The sequence below is a fragment of the Galeopterus variegatus genome, unplaced genomic scaffold (assembly GCF_000696425.1).
Source record: "Galeopterus variegatus unplaced genomic scaffold, G_variegatus-3.0.2 Scaffold192, whole genome shotgun sequence".
Classification (NCBI taxonomy): Eukaryota; Metazoa; Chordata; class Mammalia; order Dermoptera; family Cynocephalidae; genus Galeopterus; species Galeopterus variegatus.
The window spans coordinates 848,205-871,374 of NW_007726303.1; the positions used below are offsets into that span (position 1 = coordinate 848,205).

Sequence of the window (23,170 nt, forward strand, 5' to 3'; positions counted from 1 at the left end):
ATAATCATATACATTGTATATTGACAAAATAAAAATTTAATGAAAAAAAAAATAAAATAAATATATAAAAGACAACAACAACAACAACAAAAAAGAAATACCACATGTTCTCACTTATTGGTGGGAGCTAAAAATAAATATGTAAATTCACTCAGACACAAAAAATAACCGGGTGGGGGGGGAGAAGATATAACAACTACAATCCTTTGAAGTTGTTACAACAAGCAAACGGAAAAGACATTGTTAGGTGGGAGGGGGGAGAGGGAGGAGGGAGGGAGGTTTTGGTGATGGGCCACCACAATCAACCACACTGTATATCGACAAAATAAAAATTAAAAAAAAAAAAAGGAGATAAATGCTCATATATTTGCATTTAAGACTAGTATTGAACAATGTAAAGATAAAAGATATAATTCATGCCAATAAATTAAAATTTTAATTTTTCTTTAAAAAAAATAAAAAATAAAACTCAATTACTAATTCTAATAATTTATCTGCTGAGTGTTTTGAGTTCTAAATATACAATAATGATTATTTTTCCATTTCCTTCTTTTCTAACTCATATATCTTTGATTTATTTGTCTTCCCATATTTCCATGTCTAGTTCCTTCAGTACAGTGTGAATAAAAGTAGAGATAGCAACTATCTTGTTTCTCTGGTCTGAATACTTATGTTCACCCAAATTTTTATATTGAAAGCTAACCCCTAAGATGATGGTATTAAGAAGTAGGAGCTTTGGGGAGGTGATTAGGTCATGAGAGCTCCATGCTCATGAATGGGACTGGCTCCCTTATAAAAGAGGCCTGAAAGAGCTTGCTTGCCTCTTCCGCCATGTTACGACACAGCTAGAATGTGCCTCAGAGATGGAAGCATAGAAAAGCCTTCACTGGACGCTGAATCTGCTGGTTCTTTGACCTTGAGCTTCCCAGCCTCTACAATTGTGAGCAATAAATTTCTGTTCTTTATAAATTACCCAGTCTAAGGCATTTTGTTATAGCAGCCCAAATAGAGTAAGACAAAAATTAGTACAAAGAAGTGGGGTGTTGCCATAACGAATATTTAAAAATGTAGAAGCAGCTTTGGAACTGGGTAATGGATAGAGACCGGAAGAATTTGGAGGTGCATGCTAGAAAAGCCTACATTTCCATGAATAGAGCTTTAAGAGAGATTCTGGTGAGGGCTCGGAAGAAGGGGAGAACCATAGAAAAAGCCTTTGTCTTCTTAGAGACCACCTTAGAGGTAGAACAGAGTGTTGGTAGATATATGGATAATAGGGCTGCCTGGTTAGCACAGCTGGTTAGAGCATGTTGCAATAACACCAAGGTCAAGGGTCCATATTGGCAAGCCACCAAAAAAAACCAAACAAAAACCAAAAAACAACCCAAAGAGAAATATGGATGGTAAAGGCCATTCTGATGAGGTCTTAGATGAAAATGAGGAACATGTTAATGAAAAGTGGAGAAAAGGTGATCCTTGTTATAAAGTGACAAAGAAATTAGGTGAATCGTGTTCATGTCCTAGTTTTTTGTGAAAGGCAGAACTTCTGAGCAATGAAATAGGATATCCGGTGGGAGAAATATCTAAGCAAAGTGTCAAGGGTACAGCATAACTTCTCTCAACTGGTTATAGTAAAATGTGAGAAAAGATAAATTAAAAACAGAAATTATCATTAAAAGGGAAACAGAACTTAAAGATTTGGAAATTTCTCAACCTGGCCAGGCTGTAAAGAATGAAAAGTTTGTTCAAGAGAGAACACTAAGGGTGTGGCCAAGTAGTCATTTGTGTTGGATGAGATTAGCATGGATGGGCAGAAGCTAGATGTTATTCATCAAGACACTGGAAGAATGACCCCAAAGACATTTCAGATATCATCAGGTCTGCCAATCCCATCATAGGCCTAGAGTGTCAAGGCCTAGGGGTATCAAAAGAGAGGTGTCAGGTGCCCAAAGGACCGTGGCACTCACTGCCTGGTGCTACCTCAAGTCTCTGTTCCCCACATTCTGGTACAACACTCCTTGGCCATCCCGTGTGTGGCTCTAGTGGGCCCACGTGCAGTGTGTGTCACAATGGCTGCCCCTCAGGAGGGCACAGGTGGTAAAACTTGGCAGCGTCTGAGTGGTGCTATCTCCATCTTCCCACAGAGTGCATGAGCTTTGGGGGCATGGCTACCTTCCCCTAGGTTTCAAAGGAATGCCCAGAAAGCCTCGGGGTCCAGAGAAAGAACTGCCAGATACTTGTCTTGTTTTTATCTCTGAGATAAAGCTTGTAACATTTCACCATAATGTATGATATTTGCTGCAATGTGTCAGATTAAGAAAATTTCCTTCTCATTTTAGTTATTTAATAGTTTCTTTTAAAATCATGAATGGATGTTGAATTTTATCAGATACTTTTGTTTTTTGCATTCCTGATTTAATCATATGGTTTTCTGCTTTATTCTGTTAATGTTTTGAATATACTGATTCACTTAAACTGTTAAAAAAAACCCTTGCATTTCTGGTGCAAACCAACTTGATTACGTTACCATTTTTTACTGCTAGATTTATTCATATTTGCTTGGAATTTTTGCATCTATATTCATGCACGATATGGACTTATTCCCTTTTTGTAATAGACTTTTCAAGTTTTGGCAGAAACTATGTTGGCCTTATAAAATGAGATTAGTATGATTTCATCTTTCATAATTCTCAAGAAGATTTTGTGTAATATTTGTATTATTTATTTCTTAAGAACTTAGTGCAATTTACTCCAGTAGCCACTTGAGCTGTTATTTTGCAGGTTAAGCTCTCTGTGAGGCAGGTGTTCAAGTTGTCTTTGTCATGCAAGTGTAGGTTCTTCAGAGGCTGTTTAGTGACTGTCACCTTCACAGTTCCCTTACATGGGAAATGCGTTCTTCAACTGACGTAACAATCTTCAGCTCCTGAACCATTTGATGCATCTTCATAGCCTCTTAATTGTGATGTCCCTTTGCCTTTGATGGTCAATCTCTTGAGATGGGAAACCTGAAAATGGCTTGAGCTCAGCCATTTCCATGGTAACTATTTGGGCTAGAGAATAATCATGTATTCTTATCATATCAAATAATGGAACTATAGGCTGTCCCACAGTCCCTTCCTTCTCCATCAGCCATTGCTGCCAACTTTCCTACCAAAGAATTTTCTAGTCAAGAAGCAAGTGCACAATATCTATATCCACATACATCCTCTACACCCCACGCCTCCCACAGAAAAGTCCAGAAACACAAAAATAAGACTTTTGGGGGGGCTTCAAAAATTCTCTTGGAGCTTACCAGACTTAGCTTAGGGAGCACAGAAATAGAGTCAAATATATAAAGAAATGAGTTACTTGATAAAAGTTGATTCCAAATTAGTAGAGAAAAGACGAAGTATTCAGGAAATAGTACTGGCACAATTCTTAGTCATCAGGAAAAAATACAGTTTAATTCTTATTTCATACCTTGTACATAAATTCCAAATAGATTAAAGATTTAAAATATATATAAAAATAAGTATATTAGAGTGAACATAATAATTTTTTATTATCTTTAAGTGAGAAAGGGCTTTCTAAGTATGACCCAAAATCCAGAGCCATAAAAAAAGAGAATAAAAAAACAGAATTACATTAAAAACTTTAAAAAAGTTATGCATGGGAAAAATTACCCTAAACAAAGTCATAAATCAAACAAGAGCAGGTTAAATATTTGCAAGTTATATCACAGAGAAAGCTAACTTCCCTAATATGTAAACAGTTTTCACAAATCTCTAAGAGAAAGGCCAACAACTCTACAGAAAAATGGACAAAAAAATAGCGACTAATGTCACAGTATAGGAAAAGCTGTTCAATTTCACTTAAGATGTAAGAAAAGTCTAGTAATATTATAATGACATACTTTTTTTTACTTTAATTGACAGAGAACAAACATTTGGTTACACACTGTTGTTAGATAGGTCTGGGAGACCAGGCATTCTCAAACATTGCTAGTGGGAGTATAGTTTGGCACAATCTCTATGGAGGGCTACAACCTAGGAATACGGATTAATTGGAATTAAATTAGACTTGAAAGTCCAACTTTCAAATATCTGATGTCTGTTGGATTATGTTGATCTGAGCCTTCTATAGTCTCTTAACCTAGACTGTCAGAAGAAACATAAATACTTTTTGGAGGAAGATAACATCATTCAGAACCTCAAATAATAATATTCATGCCTCAATTTAAAACAAGTGAACAAAAAACAAACCAACAAACTGACATACACAAACACAATGTAATGTGACCAAAAACCAAGACAAGTAATAGACTAGATACCAAATATGAAGGTATCAAACACATAAAGTAGTTATATTCAATATGTTCAAGTAAATGAAAGATGAGAGTCTTTCAAGAAGAGAACAGGAATCTTTAAAAGTACCAAATGGAAGGTCTAGAGCTGAAAAATAAATAAATGAAATTGAACTCCATGGGTGGGTCTACCATCAGATTAGATACAGCTGAAGAGGGAATTAGTGAATTCTAAAAAACAAGTCAAAAGTATCTAAAATGAAAAACAAGGAGAAAGGGATAGAGAATACAAAAACAAACAAAAAAGTATAAGTGTAATAACATCCTAACAACCTCCTAATAACATCAAAAGTAGGAACTCTATCACGAATTTGACATAAAGAACACATAACTACAGTTTAAGTTTAAATTATTATTTTTCTTACACTATGTTCAATCTAATAAAAATCCAGGTAAGGGCTCCTTTCCACTCTTAGGATTTCACTTAAGCATTTTTAAAAAAATCTAAAAATGTCAAACACATTAGTTGAATAAAACAAAGCAGAAAGAAAGCTTAATTACTTACATTCCATATGCTGAGCTTACAGCAAGACTAGTAATCTGCTGGGGAGGTTCACCATCTACCCATACCAACTGAATAACAAGTTCTGCTTGATACCCAGGAGGCATCCGCACTGGTCGTGTCTTAACGCTAGAAGAAAGAGAAAAATAATTCTATCACATACAGTTTAAATAAGCATGCTCATGCTTCTCTTGAGAATTTACCTAGAATCGTCTTACAGAAATATAGCTTTCTCAAAATATATTCAGCTACTATGAGTGCTTAGTTATTTCTTTAAGTAGCTTTTTAGTGAGGTCCACAACTTGAACCACTTCTTTTTTTGTTTTGAAGACAGTACTTAAACTTATTTTTATTGTGTAATTATTTCTCTTATGAAATTTTTGTTACACATAACAAGAAAGAATAACCTATTACCTGACTTAAGAGTTCAACATATCCAATACCTGAATTCCTACTCTTACCCACTAAACCTGCTCCACCTGTAGCCTTCTCTACTGTAGTTGATAGCAACTCCTATTCATCCAGTTATTCAGTTTAAAAAAAACCTTAACGTCATCCTTGACTAATATACTTCTGCCATACTTCATATCCAACCAATTATCAAATGCTACTGATACTACCTTCAAAATACATCCAGAACCTGACTACTTTTACCTTTTGTATTACTACTACTCTAGTTACAGCTGCCAAATAAAAATACAGGACATCCATTAAAATTTAAATAAACAATAAATAGGGGAATTTTTTAGTATAAATATGTCCAATGCAATGTTTGGGATATACTGATACTAAAAAATATTCATTGTTTATCTGAAATTCAAATTTAAATGGGTATCCTATATTTTGTTTGCTGTATCTGGCAGCCCTTAACTGCATCTGTAATTTGTTTACTGCAGTAGCCTTCTAACTGGTCTCCCAGCTTCTACCCATCCCTTCCATCCCCAAATCCATTTTTAACACAGCCACTGGAGTGATTTATTTAAAATTTAAGTCTGATCTTGTCACTACTCCATTCAAAACCCTATAATGACTCCCTTTTCCTCACTGGAATAAAAGACAAGGTCCTAACAATGGCCTACAATTGGCCCTCTATTGCCTGTTTGACTTCATCTCCTACTACCCACCCTGTCCTCCTTCCCTTTGCTCTAGCTATACTGACCTAGTTACTATTCCTTAAACTTGCCAAGCAGTTTAAGGCCTTTGCTCCAGCTGTTCCTTCTTCCTGAAACATTCTTCCACCAAATATTCTTTGCCTGATTACCTCACCTACTTCAAATTTTGTTTAAATCTTGTCCTCTTAATGAGGCCTATGATGACCACCAATTTTACACTCTAGGAAGCACAAAGGAAAAAAAAAAAAATCAAACACTTGCGCAAAAACTTGTGTATATTGATAAAGATTGTAGTATTGCTAAAAATGAAGAGCTGGCTAGTTGAAATGCTTATTTATCAGGTAAAGGTGTATATGGGAGTATATATTCAGTAAAGGAAAGTGTCTTAGGGATGGATGCCAACACGTAATTTAGCAAAGCATGGATCATATGCAGCTCAAGAACCACTCAGAACGTAATTCACAGAATAATATACGTAGATCAGTTTTACTGCTTTATTACTAGGCACTATTCACATAACATAGAATTATACTGATTTTTTCCTTTTGGTTCTCCTAATTATCCTCAAGATTGTCTTCACTACTTTTCAAGTCACCGTTAAACACTTCTATTACTCTTCAACAATTGTTACTGCTTACTTTTTCTCTACTTCCAGATCTTTGCTGATTTCACTGTTTTTTTTTTTTTTTTCTCTCATCCCTATCCTTAAAATTTTTTAAATTTTATTGAAAAATATTTAGGTCATTAGAAGACTCACACTTTAATGATGTATTTTCTTAGTTAATACACAAATCAATCTACAGTGCTTTCTTAAACTTTGTTGAATGTTTTGTTCTCTTTTTGGTTTTCGTTTTAATAGAAATCAATTAAATAAAGCAAAACGATAGGAATGAAAAATTATACATGTGAAAATATAACATTATGAAAGTTTTCCATTAGCTAAAATTTTATGGTGTTTCTTCTTTGTAGATTTTCCTCCCAGTAATACCTGCTCATATTTCCTTTGTTTTACTTCACAAGAAAAGTTTTGGGAGGAAAATCAATGATCACAAAAGTATAGCAACTGCTAATTGTATAGATTGTGTTCCTAAAACTTTATCTCTAAATTTTCCATAAGTGTTTTCATAAGACATGAGGAAACTAGTTGTCTAAAGTACCTCAAGTAGCAGATGTAGATATCTGCATATGAAGCTCAAAGAAATGCCCCACTTGGGCTTAATTCTCCAATCAGTTAACACTAGAAACATTTGGTTTGATGGTGTAGAAGCAGTCAGTAATTTATACCCTATTGCTAAAAAGCATAAAAACAATGAAGATAAATATTATTAAGGGCTTTTTAAACTTTAGGTTTTATTTGATTATGATGCTAAACTTTGTTCAGATATATTCAGAGAACATAGTTTCTTAACAAATAACAACAGTTAGGAAAAAAGAGAAACATTATGCAATATACTAGCAATATGACAGAAATCCTTTTCTCTAATATACTACTCTTCTAGTACATAGTAAATTTGATTTTCTTTTGATTCTAAGAAGGCTGAAGAAATTCATAATTTTTCTGTTGGAAACTACAAAGCAAGTGGCCAAACTTCCTGTTCTATCAAAGCCATGTTTTCTTTAGAGTCCTTATGGGAAGGAAATATATAAAAAAGTAAACAAAGGATAAAAATATTGTGCCCTCTTCATTAATGTTCAAAGAAAAGAGCAGGGCACCCCTTGGTGGATTATAGATCACTTGAGAACAACTTTTTTTTTTTTTTTTTTTTTTTTTGTCTTTTTTCCGTGTCCGGCAACGGATCGCAACCCTCAGTGTTGCCCCCGTACCGGACCGGGGACCGGCAACGGGATCGCAAGCCTCGGTGTTGCTCCCGCGCCTCGCTCAGCCAGTGAGCGGGAGCCGGTCTGTATGTGGGATCCGAACCCTCGGACGGGAGCGCCGCCGCGCTTCCCAAGCGGCACACCATCCAGTGCGCCACCGGGCCGGCCCCAGAGAACAACTTAATAAGAGACAAGAATCATTTTATTTGTCACAGTTTCAAGGAATTACATGACTAATATGTAAAATTGTTTTAAAATTTGGTAGCAACGCTTACTTGAGGCATGGGATACTGTCCTTTGTTACTCCTTCACTAGCCACAGTGTTAGTGCTCCCGGAAAGACTCCTTGAAGGAAGCTGGGATGAAAGATCTGGAAACGGAGGGCTTGTTTCTGGTTCAGGGGTAATAATATCTTCAACATCATACTGAAGTCGTACGTCCAATGACTTAAAAAAATCAAGTTTTAATTTGATAAAAGTCACAATAAAAAAATCACATTTAAATATCTGTTAGCCTTTCAGTAATTACTCGGAATATTTTCAGATTATTACATGTAATATTCAATGGCAATCATAATAATGTAATTTTGAGAAATACTTCAAAATTATAATAAAAATAACTACCAGTGGAGAAAAAGTTTTCATATAATAAATATTCTTTAAAATGAAGTATAAATTACAATTTGATGTATTACAAAATAAAAGGAGAAACTGGTCATGGTTATTCCAGTGAAAGAAATTAAACTGGATGTATGTGTGTATGTGTGCATGTGCACATGGGCGTGCATGCATATGTATCTGGAAGAAATCATTATTTGTACAAAGATTTTTAATTAAAAAAAATTTCATAACATTTTGATGTTGCATTAATTCAGTTAAGATTTCCAAAAGAAATTCCATAGTTTTAGCTGTTTGTTTCATTATCATAGCTCTTATTTGTTTAAGTTCATTAGCTTTCATCAGAATTACTTAATAAAAAACATGATAATTTATATAGTAATAAAAAGGTAATCCTAAAAATGTTTTAAAATTTATGACTGCAGTAAATGCTTTAATTAAATTGATTTTATAACAAATTGTTGCTTTACAATAAAAACGAGCATTTTTGAGGTTGAAAAAAATTGACAAAAAGTGTCATTATGGGGTGGTGAATGTAGCAATATTACCAAAATGATTGTCCTAATCACCTTTAACCTACAAAAAAGCCTCCACTACACTTAGACACTATGCTAACATCTCTATACAACCATTGCAAAAATCCTATAAAGTTGGTATTAGTATTTCCAGTTTATTTTTCTTTTCTGTTTTTCCATTTTACTACACAGGAAATTATATAGATCATGAAATTGAATCTGACCCAGATTCTACTACTGACTAGTAGCCTTGTGACTTGCAAAGAGTCAGAGGTATTCAATGATAAAGCCAGAATTAAAAACCTATATTTATCCTACTTCAAAGCCTAGGCTTTTTTTTTTTTTTTTGTGACTGGTAAGGGGAACATAACCCTCGGCTTGGTGTCGCCCGCACCAAGCTCAGCCAGTGAGTGCACCAGCCATCCCTATATAGGATCCGAACCCGCGGCCTTGGCGCTCCCAGCACTGCTGGGCTCCCAGCGCCACACTCTCCCGAGTGAGCCACAGGGCCAGCCCCAAAGCCTAGGCTTTTAACTAATATACTATAAAAGGGTGTTATTAATGTTAGCTGTTGTGGTAAAAACACTTATACACAGGTCAATAGTAAACAGTCTTCAATTTCTGGTAAAATGGTAAAATGGCAAGGTAGGAAGAAGGACAATTATCTACAGGTGCCTTAATTTAGATTTAATTTATCCCTTAGAGCATTATTACTTTAAACAATCAAAGCATTTCATTAGTTTAAAAATCAGGATTAGTGAAGGCAGTCCCATGATTTTGTCTACCTTACGAAAAAAAATGTTGCTATGTTGCTATATATTGAAGTTGAAAAAAATCATTTGTAGCAATTAGTTGACAAGAAAACACAAATCAGATTAACTTTTAAAAAACTAATAAGTGTAGAACAAAGCCTGCATTAATTTGACTTTTGCACATAAAATAAATCAATAGCTTTCTGCCTAAAACCTATACATTTTATAGGAATACACACAGGCATACATAGATATACATTCTACAAGGCATACATATTTCAAAACATCGCTATACATATAAATATACATAATTTTTATTTTTCAGTAAAAGCAAATAAAAAAACTAATGCTAAAGTTTTAATATTGGCAATTAACAGACAGAAGGAATTGGCTTGTTTGACCAAATAGATGCAACTTGTGTAATATATAAGTAAAAAATAAGAAAAATATGACATGCCTAATTTGTAGCAAGATTAACTTAAAATACTAAACTCATTTTGATATTGAAAAAAATACCAAATTTTGATAGAGAATTTTTTGTCATTTTAAAACAAACCATTTTAAAAATGTCATATTAAGTAACAATAGCCATTAAAAATTGTATGAATTGCATTACTGGCCACATATAGCACTCTTTATGGCTTAAAACCATACCAAGTACAGCCCAAATCTATGCTGATTGCTTTTTTAAAAAAACTGTAAGTGTGAAAGATAAATTTTAAATAACTTACCACTATTTCTGTGGTAATTTCATGTCTGCTGAATTTATAAATTATTACATATGCAGAGACTCCTGATACACAGAATATTCTGCTCTCTGGACACCAGTAAATCATCTGAATGGCAAATGGGTCTTCCTCTACAATTTCACATGTTTGTTTTCCTTCTCCTGTCTTCTGTTTTTCAAATACTTTTGAAGTTTTTAGCTTGTACAGCATCTGCAGAGTTACTATAAGATATTGAAGCATAGTTATCTTCTAATTTGAACTTAATTCTTAGATGTTATTAAAGCTTTTTCAATATATTTGTTAAACTAAAAAATTAAAACGTAAGTAGACAAAATGAATTACATTTTAATTAGTAAGCATTCAGTGTCATGCTATCATATCAGTACTGTAGCTGGAGAAAGACTATAGGGGAAAAATAAACAGCTATTAAACATATACTGTATACCAAAAAATATATGGGTGCTTTCCCATGTGATATTCAGAAAAGTCCCATGAAGTAGGTATTTTTATCCTTATTTATTGATGAAAACACTGGGGCTCAGAAAGTTTATAATGGAAATACTGAGCATAATTCTCCCCTAGGGGAGACCCCTCAATCCTTTTTCACAATTTTTCTCTTTGATTGCTAAATGAGAGGTTGATGCTATTCCCAGAGGGTTTACTCCTCTCAAACTTTTAAACATTCCTTCAGATGAGAAACTTTGCAATTTACGAGCTAGCAATATTCAAAGAATCTGTAATTATTGTAGAATTTCTGAGTGGCTCTGTGACAATAAAAGGTCAGATCTAATCTCATAATACTTTGGGTTTGTAAACAGTTTCCAAGAATATTTATTTAGAGGAATATTTTTCCATTTGAGACCAAGAAACAATAATTCCCCCATAAAAAAGCTCTGATTCTACAAAGTATCCTTGAGAAAAGTTTAAAAAAATCAAGCATTCCTGCCAAAAGTGCAAACTCTGAATCTAATCATAAGAAACGTTAGTCAAACCCAAATTGGAGGAGATTCTACAAAAAAACTGACCTGAACTCCTCAAAAATTTCAATGTCATGATATAAAGACTCAGAAACTGTTTTAGATTTTTAACTCGAAAGATATAACTAAATGCAACAAATGATCCTAGATTTTCTTTTGTTGTGAAGAAAATGTAACTAGGACAATAGAAAAGCTCAATAAGATGTGGAGATTAGATAGTAGTGTTATATTATTGTTAATCTGGTTTTGACAACTGCACTTTGGTTATGTAAGGGAATGCCCTTGTTTGCAGGAAATACACACTGCAGTATTTAGAGGTATGTAATGTCAGAGGAGCATAGTGTCTACAACTTCCTCCCAAATGGTTACAGAAAAGCTATATGCATATATGTACATTAAAAAATATATATGTACATGTGTGAGAGAAAATACATGAAGGGTAAAGAGACAGAAGGTTGGTGGGGGGGAACAAATGTAGTATACATTGACAACTGGGGAATTTGGCTGGAAGCTATACATTTCACAGTACTTTTTTTGCAGTTTTTCTGTGAGCCTGAAATTATATCAAAGCAGAATTATTTTTTAAATGGGCAAGGCATTGTATTAGATGCTATAGCCTGGCTTCTGAGGTCAGATGGAATATCACTCCCATGATTATTTTACATTACATGAAAATAGTAAAAGTATATTGCAGACATAATTAACGCTCCTAATTAGTTAACTTTGAGTAAATCAACAGAGAGATTATTCTTAATGGCCCTGATCTAATCAGGTGAGCCCTTTAAAAGAGGCACTGGGGCCTTCCCTGAAGGTAGGGAGACTCTTGCTGGCCTTGAAGCAGCAAGCTACCATGAGTTATAAATGTGCAATAAAACGAAGTCTGCCAATAACCAAATTAGCAGGGAAGAGGAACTTGAGCCTCAGATGAAACTACAGCTGCCATCAATACCCTGACTAAAGTCTTATGAGACCCTGGGCAAAGGACGCAGCAAAGGTGTAGTGTAATCAGATTCCTGACAAACAGGAGTTGTGAGATAATAAATAGGTGCTGTTTTAAGCTGTTAAATTGTGGTAATTTATTCTCAGCAATAGAAAACTAATACACATCATAACATAAACTCAATTATACAAACTCACCTCACTTCCTGTATTAGACAGTTTCACAAAATTTGCACCCTAAGTGATATTACTTTGCTGGTATCCATTAAGTTGGAGATATACCCTTATAATCAATTGCAGTAAAAATATTAAACATGTTGCTATCCTTTGCAATTATATTCTGAATGTGATAAAATAATATTTTATCTGAAATTTAACTTTAAAAAATATTATTATGCGCACTTAAGTGTGGTATGCACTCTAAAATGAGTGATGAAGTGTCCTCTCACATTTTAGAAGTTAAGGAGTGATTGAGGTGGTGGGAAAGGAGCCATGACATCACCATATGACTAATTTTGTTCCAGGAACAAACTCAGATTTACATGAAAAGATTACCAAAAGAAAATCTGTTGCCCTTTGGAGTTTCCTTTTAAGCACCTGTTCTTTACTGTGTGAGGTTAGAAAGGGTCCTCAGAATCCACAGCTTTAAATTTTTTAATCTTTTTCTCTTGTTGATGGTTTGCTTGATTGCTGAAGGACTCTACCTTGTTGGCTAAGAGTATCACCAATATTCAACCTTCTTCCTCTGCTTTTCTGTTTATTACAGTCTTCCTCAGAAGCTATTCACTTCTATAGCTTTAAATATCACTTTTATGGGGCTTCTTCATTAGTTTCCATTCCTGACTGTTCTCCCTACTTGCTCGACATTTTTACTTGGATTTTCTGATGTTATTACAAAATTTATACCTCCAAAGCTTTCTTGTAATACTTACTTCCAAAAGAGTTACCTACATCTTCCTGGTTATTCATCCTTAGAAACTTAGAGTCATTGCTAATTTGTTTTTCTCTTCATATTCCTGACTATCAAAATCTTAACTATCTTCTAAAACTCACATTAAATGTTATCTATCAAAATTCCCTTTCTGGATCTACCTAGTCCTAATAAATCTCTCCCATTTATGATAACAAATAGAATTTGGGGTACTGCATCTAAAGTTCTTATCATATTATTTGCCCTGCAGTTATATATGTGCATCCTTTATCTTTTCTAGTGACCATAGTCTTCTGAAGGGTATACATGGGTATAAAGAAGTCTTAAGTATCTTTGCATGTCCTTCAGTGCTGAGCAGAATACCTTATTTATTTCTTAAATCACATAATTCTCAAGAATTTAAGAGAATTTTTACATTTATCAAATCATTCCTTTTGATCTTCACAGGACTTGGTAGATGAGTGGGGAATAAAAATGAAGATGAGAGGGATAAGAGCACACACACGTCCAAGACCACACAGCTAGGCAGTGAAAGAAATTCCTTGAATAGAGTTAATCTAACAAAGTTTTAGTACTTTTATTTTTCCATTATATAAAGATATAATGAAAATCTGACGGAATGACTTAGTTCTGTTTGTTTGATATTATAGGAGAAAAGTACAGTAGAGATAATACTTTAAACAGATCTAACAATATAGGAAATGGATTTTTGTAATATAGCCATATGTGTATGCTAAAAATACATATGAAATGTTAATTGCCCAAACTAAAAAGTGATGAATGGCTATGAGTAAATATTAACCAAGTGTTTACTGTTATATAGGGAGAAACTTAAAACTTACTTGCAGAAGCATCCCAAAATTTTACTGATCCATCTGCATGACTAGATGAGAAATAAATCAGCATTAATTAAAGTACACTAAATAAAAAATCATAATTACCCCAAATGTACAAAAACTTGAGTTGCTGTTGTTAAAATTTTGATTCAGAAATATCGTTCTAATGAAAATTAATGTATAATAAACCATTTATAAGCTCAAAACAATGGTTTATTTTTTAAACAATATGCTAATGTAAAAAGATTAGAAAAGAACAACTCTTTAGATTTTACTGTAATAAGATTTTAAGTGTAATAGAGCACAAATGAAAAATGGCCTGTGAAAATGAACAATGTATTTTTATGTAAAATTGTTTATGCTCAAAAAAGATAACAGATAATTTTGATATTAAGATAAATATGAAATGAATGTCACAGTACAATTAAAATTAAGTTTCATAATATAAAAGCAAATCTCTAAACCTAAGTCATTATTTGGCAACAAATAATCTAATGTCAATTCTATAAAAACCCCTCTAGAAAATAGAAGAGGATATAATACTTCCCAACATATTTGATGAGATCAACATTATCCTGACATCAAAACCAGAAAAAAACATTGCAAGAAAAGAAAATTACAAACTAGCACCCCTCATGAGCATAGGCATACAAATTGTGAACAGAATATTAACAAATCAAATCAAGCAATAGATAAAAGGATAATACATCATAATTAAGTGGATTTATCTCAGGAATGCGAGGCCTGTTAAACAGTAAAAAAATCAATCACCATACTGTAATTCACTATACTGACAGATTAAAGAAGAAAAGGCATATGGTCATCTTAATAGATGTGCAAAAATCATTTGACAAAAATTTACCACCCATTCATCAAAAAAAACTATCAATAAACTAGAAACTGAAGAAACTTCTACAGCCTGATAAAGGGCATCTATGAACAACCTACAGATATTGCCTAACATACACAATGGTGAAAGACAATGCTTTTTCCCCCTAAGATCAGGAACAAAGCAAAGAATGTTCACTCATACCATTCTTATTCAATATCAGTTGGAAGTGTGAACCACTGCAATAAGGGAAGAAAAAAGAAATAAAAGGCATACAGACTGAAAGAGGAAGAAACAAAAGTCTATTTGCAGATCACATGAATGGCCATGTAGAAAATCCCAAAGACTCTACAAAGAGGATACTAGAACTCATAAATGAGTTTAGCACAATTGTAAGATACAATGTCAATGTAGAAAAAAAATCAATTGTATTCCTATATAAGAGCAATAAAAATTGACACTATAAAACAGTACCATTTATAACAGTACCAAAAAACATGAAATACTTTTATGTAAACTAACACACTTTGTGCTTGATCATATGGTGAAAATTATAAGGTGCTGATCAAAAAAATAAAAGAAGACATTAACAAAAGGAGAGAGATAGTATCTTCCTGAAAATTGTAAGACTTATTAAATGATGGTTCTCCCAAAATTATGCGTAGATTCAATGTAAAATCAATTAGAATGTGCTAAAAAATTTGTAGAAATAAACTGATTCAAAAATTATATAGAAAGGTAAAGGAACTAGGATTGCTAAAGCAATTTTGAAAAACAGAAACAAAGTTGGAGGACTCAAACTACCTAATGTTAAGTTTCACTCTAAAGCTACAGGATAATTATTGTGCTACTGGTGAACAATGGACACATATTTCAATGGAACATAGTAGAGAGTTCAGAAATAGACTCACACATACATGGTCAACTGATTTTTTTTGAGAGGGGGGTAGTCACTGATCGAGTAATCTACTTGATTTTGTTAATAGCTTTACTGATGCATAATTTATATTTACAATGCTGTACCTCTATTAAGCTCCAAAACATTTTCATCACTCTGAGAGGAAACTCCATATCCATTAAGCATCACACCCTATACTCTCCTCTCCCACCCTTGGCCACCACTAATCTATTTACTGTCTTTAATAATTTGCCAATTCTGAATATTTCATATAAGTGGAATCATATATGTGGCCTTTTGAATCTGGTTTCTTTTACGAGGCATAATGTTTTCAAAGTTCATCCATACTGTAGCATGTATCAGAAGTTCATTCCTTTTTATAGCAAAATAATACTCAACGCATAGATATAAATTTTTAAAAATCCATTCATCAGTTGATGGGCATTTAAATTGTTTCTACCTTTTGACTATTGATAATAGTGCTGCTATGAACATTCATGTACTAGTTTTGTTTAAACACCTACTTTCAACTATTTGGGATATATACCTAGGAGTGGAATTGCTGGATCATGTGATAATTCTGTTTAACTTTTTGAGAAACTGCCAAACTATTTTCCACAGCAGCTGCACCATTTTATTTTATTTTATTTTTTTGTCTTTTTCCGTGTCCGGCAATGGATCGCAACCCTCAGTGTCGCCCCCGTACCGGACCGGGACCGGCAACGGGATCACAGCCCTCGGTGTTGCTCCCGCGCCTTGCTCAGCCAGTGAGCGGGAACCGGTCTGTATGTGGGATCCGAACCCTCGGCGGGAGCGCCGCCGCGCTTCCCAAGCGGCGCACTATGGCAGTGCACCACCGGTTCGGCCCAGCTGCACCATTTTAAATTACCACCAAGAATGTATGAGGTTTCCGACTTCTCTACAACCTCACCAACACTTGTTATTTTCTATTTTTAAAAGAATTATAGCTACCGTAATGAGTATGAATTAGTATATATCATTGTGGTTTTGATTTGCATTTCTCTAATAACTAATGATATTGAGCACCTTTTCATGTGCTTGTCAGTAATTTGCATATCTTTTTTTGAAACACGTCTATATGAGTCCTTTGCCTATTTCTAAAAATTGGGAAGTTTGTCTTTTTGTTGTTGAGCTCTTAGAGTTCTTTATATATTCTGGATACTAAACTCCTAGCAGATATATGATTTGAAATCTTTTCTCTCATTAAGAGTTATCTTTTCACCTGATGATGAAGACCAATTTATCTATGTTTTTCTTTTGTTGCTTCTGATTTTGGAGTAATATCCAAGAAACCACTGCCAAAATCAAGGTCATGAAAGTTTACCACTTTGTTTTCTTCTTTTAGTTTTATAGTTTTAACTGTAAATTTAGGTTTTTGATCCAATTTGAGTTAATTTTGTACATGGTATGAGGCAGGGGTCCATATTTGTTTTTTGGTATGTGAATATCCTGTTCCCCTAGCACCATTTGTTGAAAAGATTGCTCTTTCCCCTCATCGAATGGCCTTTGTGTTCTTGTTGAAAATCAATTAGCCCTGAATGTATAGTTTTATTTCTGGACTACTAATTCTATTCCATTGCATTATATTTCTAACCTTATGTCAGTACTATATTGTTTTGATTACTATAGCTGTTTAGAAAGTTTTTCAATTTGGAAGTGTAGGTCCTCCAACTTTCCTCTTTTTCAAGATTATTTTGACCATTCAGGGTTCCTTGAAATTTTATGTGACTATTAAGCTAAGCTTTCCCATTCTGGAAAAAAAAAAGCCATTGGAATTTTGATAGGAATTGTAGTGAACATGTAGATTGCTTTGGGGATATTACCATTCTAACAATATTAAATCTTTCAGTTTGTACATTCCATTTATTTATGCCTTATTTAATTTCTTTCAGCAGTGCTTTTGTAGTTTCTAGTGTACAAGTCTTGTTTTCTTGGCTAAATTTATTCCTAAGTATTTTATTTATTTTATGCTACTCTAAATGGAATTGTTTTCTTAATTTCCTTCGTGGATTGTTCATTATTAGTGTTTAGAAACCTAACTGATTTTGTGTCAATCTTATAACCCACAACTTTGCAGACTTCATTTCTTAGCTCCAAATTGTTTTTTTGTGGATTCTTTATGATTTTTTTATATAAGATTATGTAATATGCAAATAGAGATAGTTTTACTTCTTTTCCATTGTGGATGCCTTTTATTTTTTCTTCTCACCTCACTCCTCTGGCTAGAATTCCCAATACAATATGAAATAGAAATAGAAAAATCAGGCATCCTTGTTTTGTTCCTGACCTCATGGGGAAAGCTTTCAATCTTTCTCCATTGAATACGATGTTAGCTGTGGGTTATGCAAAAGTGCCTTTTACCAGATTAAGGATGTTCCATTCTACTCCTAGTTTTCTGTGTGTTTTTGTTGTTGTTTTGAATCATGAAAGGGTATTCAGTTTTGTCAAATGCTTTCTGCATAAATTGAGATGATTATGTGTTTTTTCCCCTTCATTGTATTAATGTGGGTATTACATTGATCGACTTCCATAGGTCAAAATATTCTTGCATTCCTAGGTAAATCCCATGTGAACATGGTTTATTGTCCTTTCCACATACACAATAATGTTGTTTCTGAATAACAACAGTTTTATATCTTTCTTTCCAATTTTTATATTTTTACTCCCATTTTTTACCCTACTGAACTATCTAGGTATACAAGTTTAATGTTAAATACCATGAGTAACAATAGACATCCCTGTCTCATTCTCTATATAGGGGGCAAAACTTCAAATATTTCACCAAATAAGTACAACGTTTTCTGGTTTTTTTGTTTGTTTGTTTTTTGTAATAGAAACCCCTTTTTAGACTACAGAATTTCTCTTCTATCCTTGGCTTGCTAGGAGATTACTTAAAAATCATGAATAGATGCTTAATTTTAAGATTTTTCAAATTTACTTAATGTGTCAAATTTACTTAAAATCAATTTTTTGAACAATAGACCAGCATTGCATTCCTTCAATAAAGTCAACTTAGTTCTGTGATATTATTCTTTTTATTTATCACTGAGTTCTATTGCCTAACATTTTATTTAGGATTTTGCATCTATATTCGTGAAAAAGACTGCCTACGGGCTGGCCCGGTGGCGCACTGGAGAGTGCGCCGCTTGGGAGTGTGGCGGTGCTCCCGCTGAGGGTTCGGATCCCATGTGGAGACCGGTCCCCGCTCACTGGCTGAGCGAGGTGTGGGCGCAACACCGAGGGTTGCAATCCCGTTGCCGGTCCCCAGTACGGGTGTGACACAGAGGGTTGCGATCCCATTACCAGTCAGTAAAAAAGACAAAAAGGAAAAAAAAAAAAAGACTGCGTACAAATTTCCTTTCTTGGGATGTATTTCTCAGGTTTTGCTATCAAAAATATGGTGGCCTCATAAAAGGAGGTGGGAAGTGTTCCCTCTTTCCATTCTCTAGAATATTTTGTGAAAGATTGGTATTATTCTTTCCTAAATACTTAGACACATTTCCCAGTGAAGATAGCTCAGCCCACAGTTGTTTTTGTGAACGGTTTTAAATTCAGATTCAATTCCTTTAATAGGTATATGACTCCTCACATTTTCTATTTCTTCTAGTGCAAGTTTTTGCAGGTTGTGGGGATTTTTCCTAGGAATTTTATCTCTTAAATTTTACTAGTATGTTCATTATAAATGTTCTCTAAACTTTCAATTGCTGACTTTAGTGATACCCTCTTTTTTATTCCTGATATTAACAGTTTGTTCCTTTTCTCTCTTTTTCTTGATCATCCTTACAAAACCTTCACCAAATTTATTATTTCCATAAGCCAACTTTAGCTTTGTTGATCTTTGCTATTATACATTAGCTCTCTAGTTCATTAATTTCTGTTCTTAACATTTTTTTTTCCCTTTAAAAATTTTTTGGTATTACTTAGCCATTCTTCCTAACTTCTTAAGACAGATAATTAGAGAAATGAATCTTTGTCTTTATTAATGTAGACAGGGGTATAAGTTTACCTCTGATCATAGATTTAAATGCATCCAAATGTAATGATACATTGTATTTTCACTTTCAGTTTGAGATATTTAAAAAATTTCTATTATGATTTCTTTATTTACCTCTAAATTGGGAGAAATTGCTTGATTTCCAAAAACTGTGCATTTTCTTGATATATTTTTGTCGTTAGTTTCTAGTTCAATTCCTCTGTTGTCAGAAAACATTATATATAATTACAATCCTTTGACATTTATTGACACTTGTATTATAGCCCAACATAAGGTCAATTTTGGTGTGTGTTCTATGTGCACTTAAAAAGAATGTCTTGAATTTAGAGTATAATAACTTAAACATATCAGGTTAGATTTATTAATCATGTTGCTCAAAACTTTTATACTATTTTGGATTTTTCTCTCTGATTTTTAAATCAGTTTATAACAGTTAATAATTTCTCTTATTTATTGCAGATTTGTATTTCTCTTCTGTCAATTTTTGCATTGCATATTTTGAGGTTCTGTCCTCAAACTTCTAGCAGATTCACCCTTTTATTATTTTGAAATAGTTATAATAATTTTAAGTTCTGTGATTTCCATTGATTTTTTTTATTAGGGTCAAAAACACATAACATAAAATTTACCATCTCAACCATTTATAAGTAAGTATACAGTACAGTAGTGTTAACTATATGCACATTGGTGTGCAAAAGATCTGTAAATCTTTTCATCTAGCAAAACTGAAAATCTATATCTATTGGACAACTCTTTATTTCTGTCTCTACCCAGGCTCTGGCAACCACCATACTACTTTCTGTTTCTAAGAGTTTGAATACTTTAGATACTTCACATAAGTGGAATCATGCAGTATTTTTCTTTTTGTGACTGGCTTATTTCACTTAGTATAATGTCCTCAAGGTTTATATGTTTTGTAGCAAATGGCAAGTTTTTCTTCTTTTTTAAGGCATATGTATTTGTATATACAGCATTTTCTTTATTAGTTCCTCTGCTGATAGACATTTAGATTGTTTCCATATCTTGGCTACAGAGCATAATGATGCAATGAACATGGGTGTGCAAATATTTATTTGAGATTCTGTTTTCAATTATTTTGGATATAAACACAGTAGACATTTAGATTGTTTCCATATCTTGGTTACTGTGAATAATGATGCAATAAACATGGGTGTGCAAATATCTATTAAAGATTCTGTTTTCAATTATTTTGGATACATACGCAGCAGTGGGATTACTGAATCATAAGGTAATTCTATTTTAACTTTTTGAGGAAATGCCATACTGTTTGTTGATGTAGTATATCACCTTTATTGACTTGCATATAGTGAACCAACCTTGCATCCCTGGGATCAATCCCACTTGATCATGGTGTATAATTTTTTTTATGTGTTGCATAACCTGATTTCTAGTATTTTGTTTAGGATTTCTGCAACTATGTTCATCAAGCATATTGGCCTGTAGTTTCCTTTTTTTTTTTTTTTTTTTTTTTTTTTTTTTTTTTGTTGTGTCTTTATCTGGTTTTGGTATCAGGGTGATGCTGGCCTCATAGAATGAATTTGGGAGAATGGCTCCTATTTCAATTTTTTGGAAAAGTTTGAAGATAAGTAGTACTAATTCTTCTTTAAAGGTTTGATAAAATTCAGCTGTAAAGCCATCTGGTCTTGGGCTTTTCTTTGTTGGAAGATTTCTGATTACTGCTTTAATCTCATTGCTTGTTATTAGTCTGTTTGGGTTCTCTATTTCTTCTTGGTTTAGTCTTGGTAGTTTGTATATGTCCAGAAATTGTTGGTGTACAATTGTTTATAATAATCTCTAATGATTCTTCGTATTTCTGTGGTATCAGCTGAAATGTCTCCGTTTTCATTTCTGAGTTTTGTTATTTGGGTCTTCTCTCTTTTTTGTTAACCTAGCTAATGATTTGTGTATTTTATTTATTGTCTCAAAAAAAAAAAACCCCTTTTGTTCCTTTGTTTTTTTTTTTTTTTTTCTAAAAAAAAAAAAACACCTTTTGTTTCATTGATCTTTTGTATTGTTTTTTGGGTCTCTCTTTCATGTAGTTCTGACCTGATCTTGGTTATTTCTTTCCATCTACTTCTTTGGGGATTGGATTGTTTTTTATCTAGGTCTTTGAGGCATAGTCTTAGGTCGGTTATTTGAAATCTTTCCATTCTTTCAATGTAAGCATTTATTGCAATAAACTTCCCTCTTAGTACTGCTTTTGCAGTATCCCATAGATTTTTGGATGATGTATCTATTTTTGTTAGTTTCAAGAAAATTTTTGATTTCCTGTTTAATTTCTTCTTGGACCCATAAGTCGTTCAGGAGTCTATTGTTCAGTTTTCATGCACTTGAGTAGTTTCCAGAATTTTGCTTGTTATTGATTTCCAGTTTTAATCCACTGTAGTCTGAAAAGATACCTAGGATGATTTCAATTTTTTAAAATTTGTTAACACTTGATTTATGACCTAGTATGTGGTCAATCCTGGAGAATGTTCCATGTGCTGTTGAGAAGGATGTATATTCTCTAGTTGTTGGATGAAATGTTCTGTAGATGTCTGCCAGGTCTAGTTAGTCTAAGCTGTAGTTTAAATCCTGTGTTTCTTTGTTGACTTGTTGCCTGAAATATCTAACACTGAGAGGGGTGTTCAGGTCGTTCACTATTATCACATTTGAGTCTATCTCTTTTTTTAGGTCTGAGTGTTTGCTTTACATATCTAGGTGCTCCACTGTTGGGTGCATACATATTTATGATTATTATGTACTCTAACTGGATAGATCCCTTTATCATTATATAATGGACTTCCTTGTCTCTTTTTATGGTTTTTGGTTTGAAGTCTATTTTATCCAATATAAGAATAGCTATGCTTGCTTGTTTTTGGTTTCTGCTTGCGTGGTATATCTTTTGCCATCCCTTCACTTTTAGTCTGTGTTTGTCTTTATAAGTGACGTGGGTCTCTTGAAGACAGCATATAGTTAGTTGGGTGTAGCTTTTTAAAGCAGTCAGCCTGTGTCTTTTGAATGGGGAGTTTAATCCATTTACATTTAGGGTTGTTATTGATAAGTATTGCTTTACTCCTGTCATTATATTGCTTTTTGTTTACATGTTTTAAACATCATTTGTCCCTTTCTTCCCCTTTTATTTTTCATCTTCAATGTTGGTTGGATTTTCAAGGTGACATGATTTAGCTTCTTTCTCTTTCTTGTTTGCATTTTGGCTTTAACAGTGGGTTTTGCTCTTTCTTGTGAATTTGTGATATTCATTATTATTTTTCAGATTCTGGATGCAGGACTCCTTTGAGTATTTCTTGTAGGGCTGGTCATGTGGGAGTGAACTCCAATAATTTTTGTTTTTCAGGGAAA

At 33.4% G+C, this 23,170-nt stretch overlaps 1 protein-coding gene across 1 annotated transcript in view; it reads right to left on the bottom strand.

Annotated features, from left to right (window-relative positions):
- Positions 1-23,170, bottom strand: part of STXBP5L (syntaxin binding protein 5-like) — a gene marked incomplete at its 5' end in the record, with an annotated part of 166,822 nt that overhangs the window by 134,001 nt on the left and 9,651 nt on the right. The window contains 4 exons of the mRNA XM_008564944.1: positions 4,845-4,970; positions 8,047-8,216; positions 10,386-10,603; positions 14,072-14,112. Coding sequence (XP_008563166.1) covers positions 4,845-4,970; positions 8,047-8,216; positions 10,386-10,603; positions 14,072-14,112 — 555 coding nt within the window. The remainder of the gene's footprint in view (positions 1-4,844; positions 4,971-8,046; positions 8,217-10,385; positions 10,604-14,071; positions 14,113-23,170) is intronic.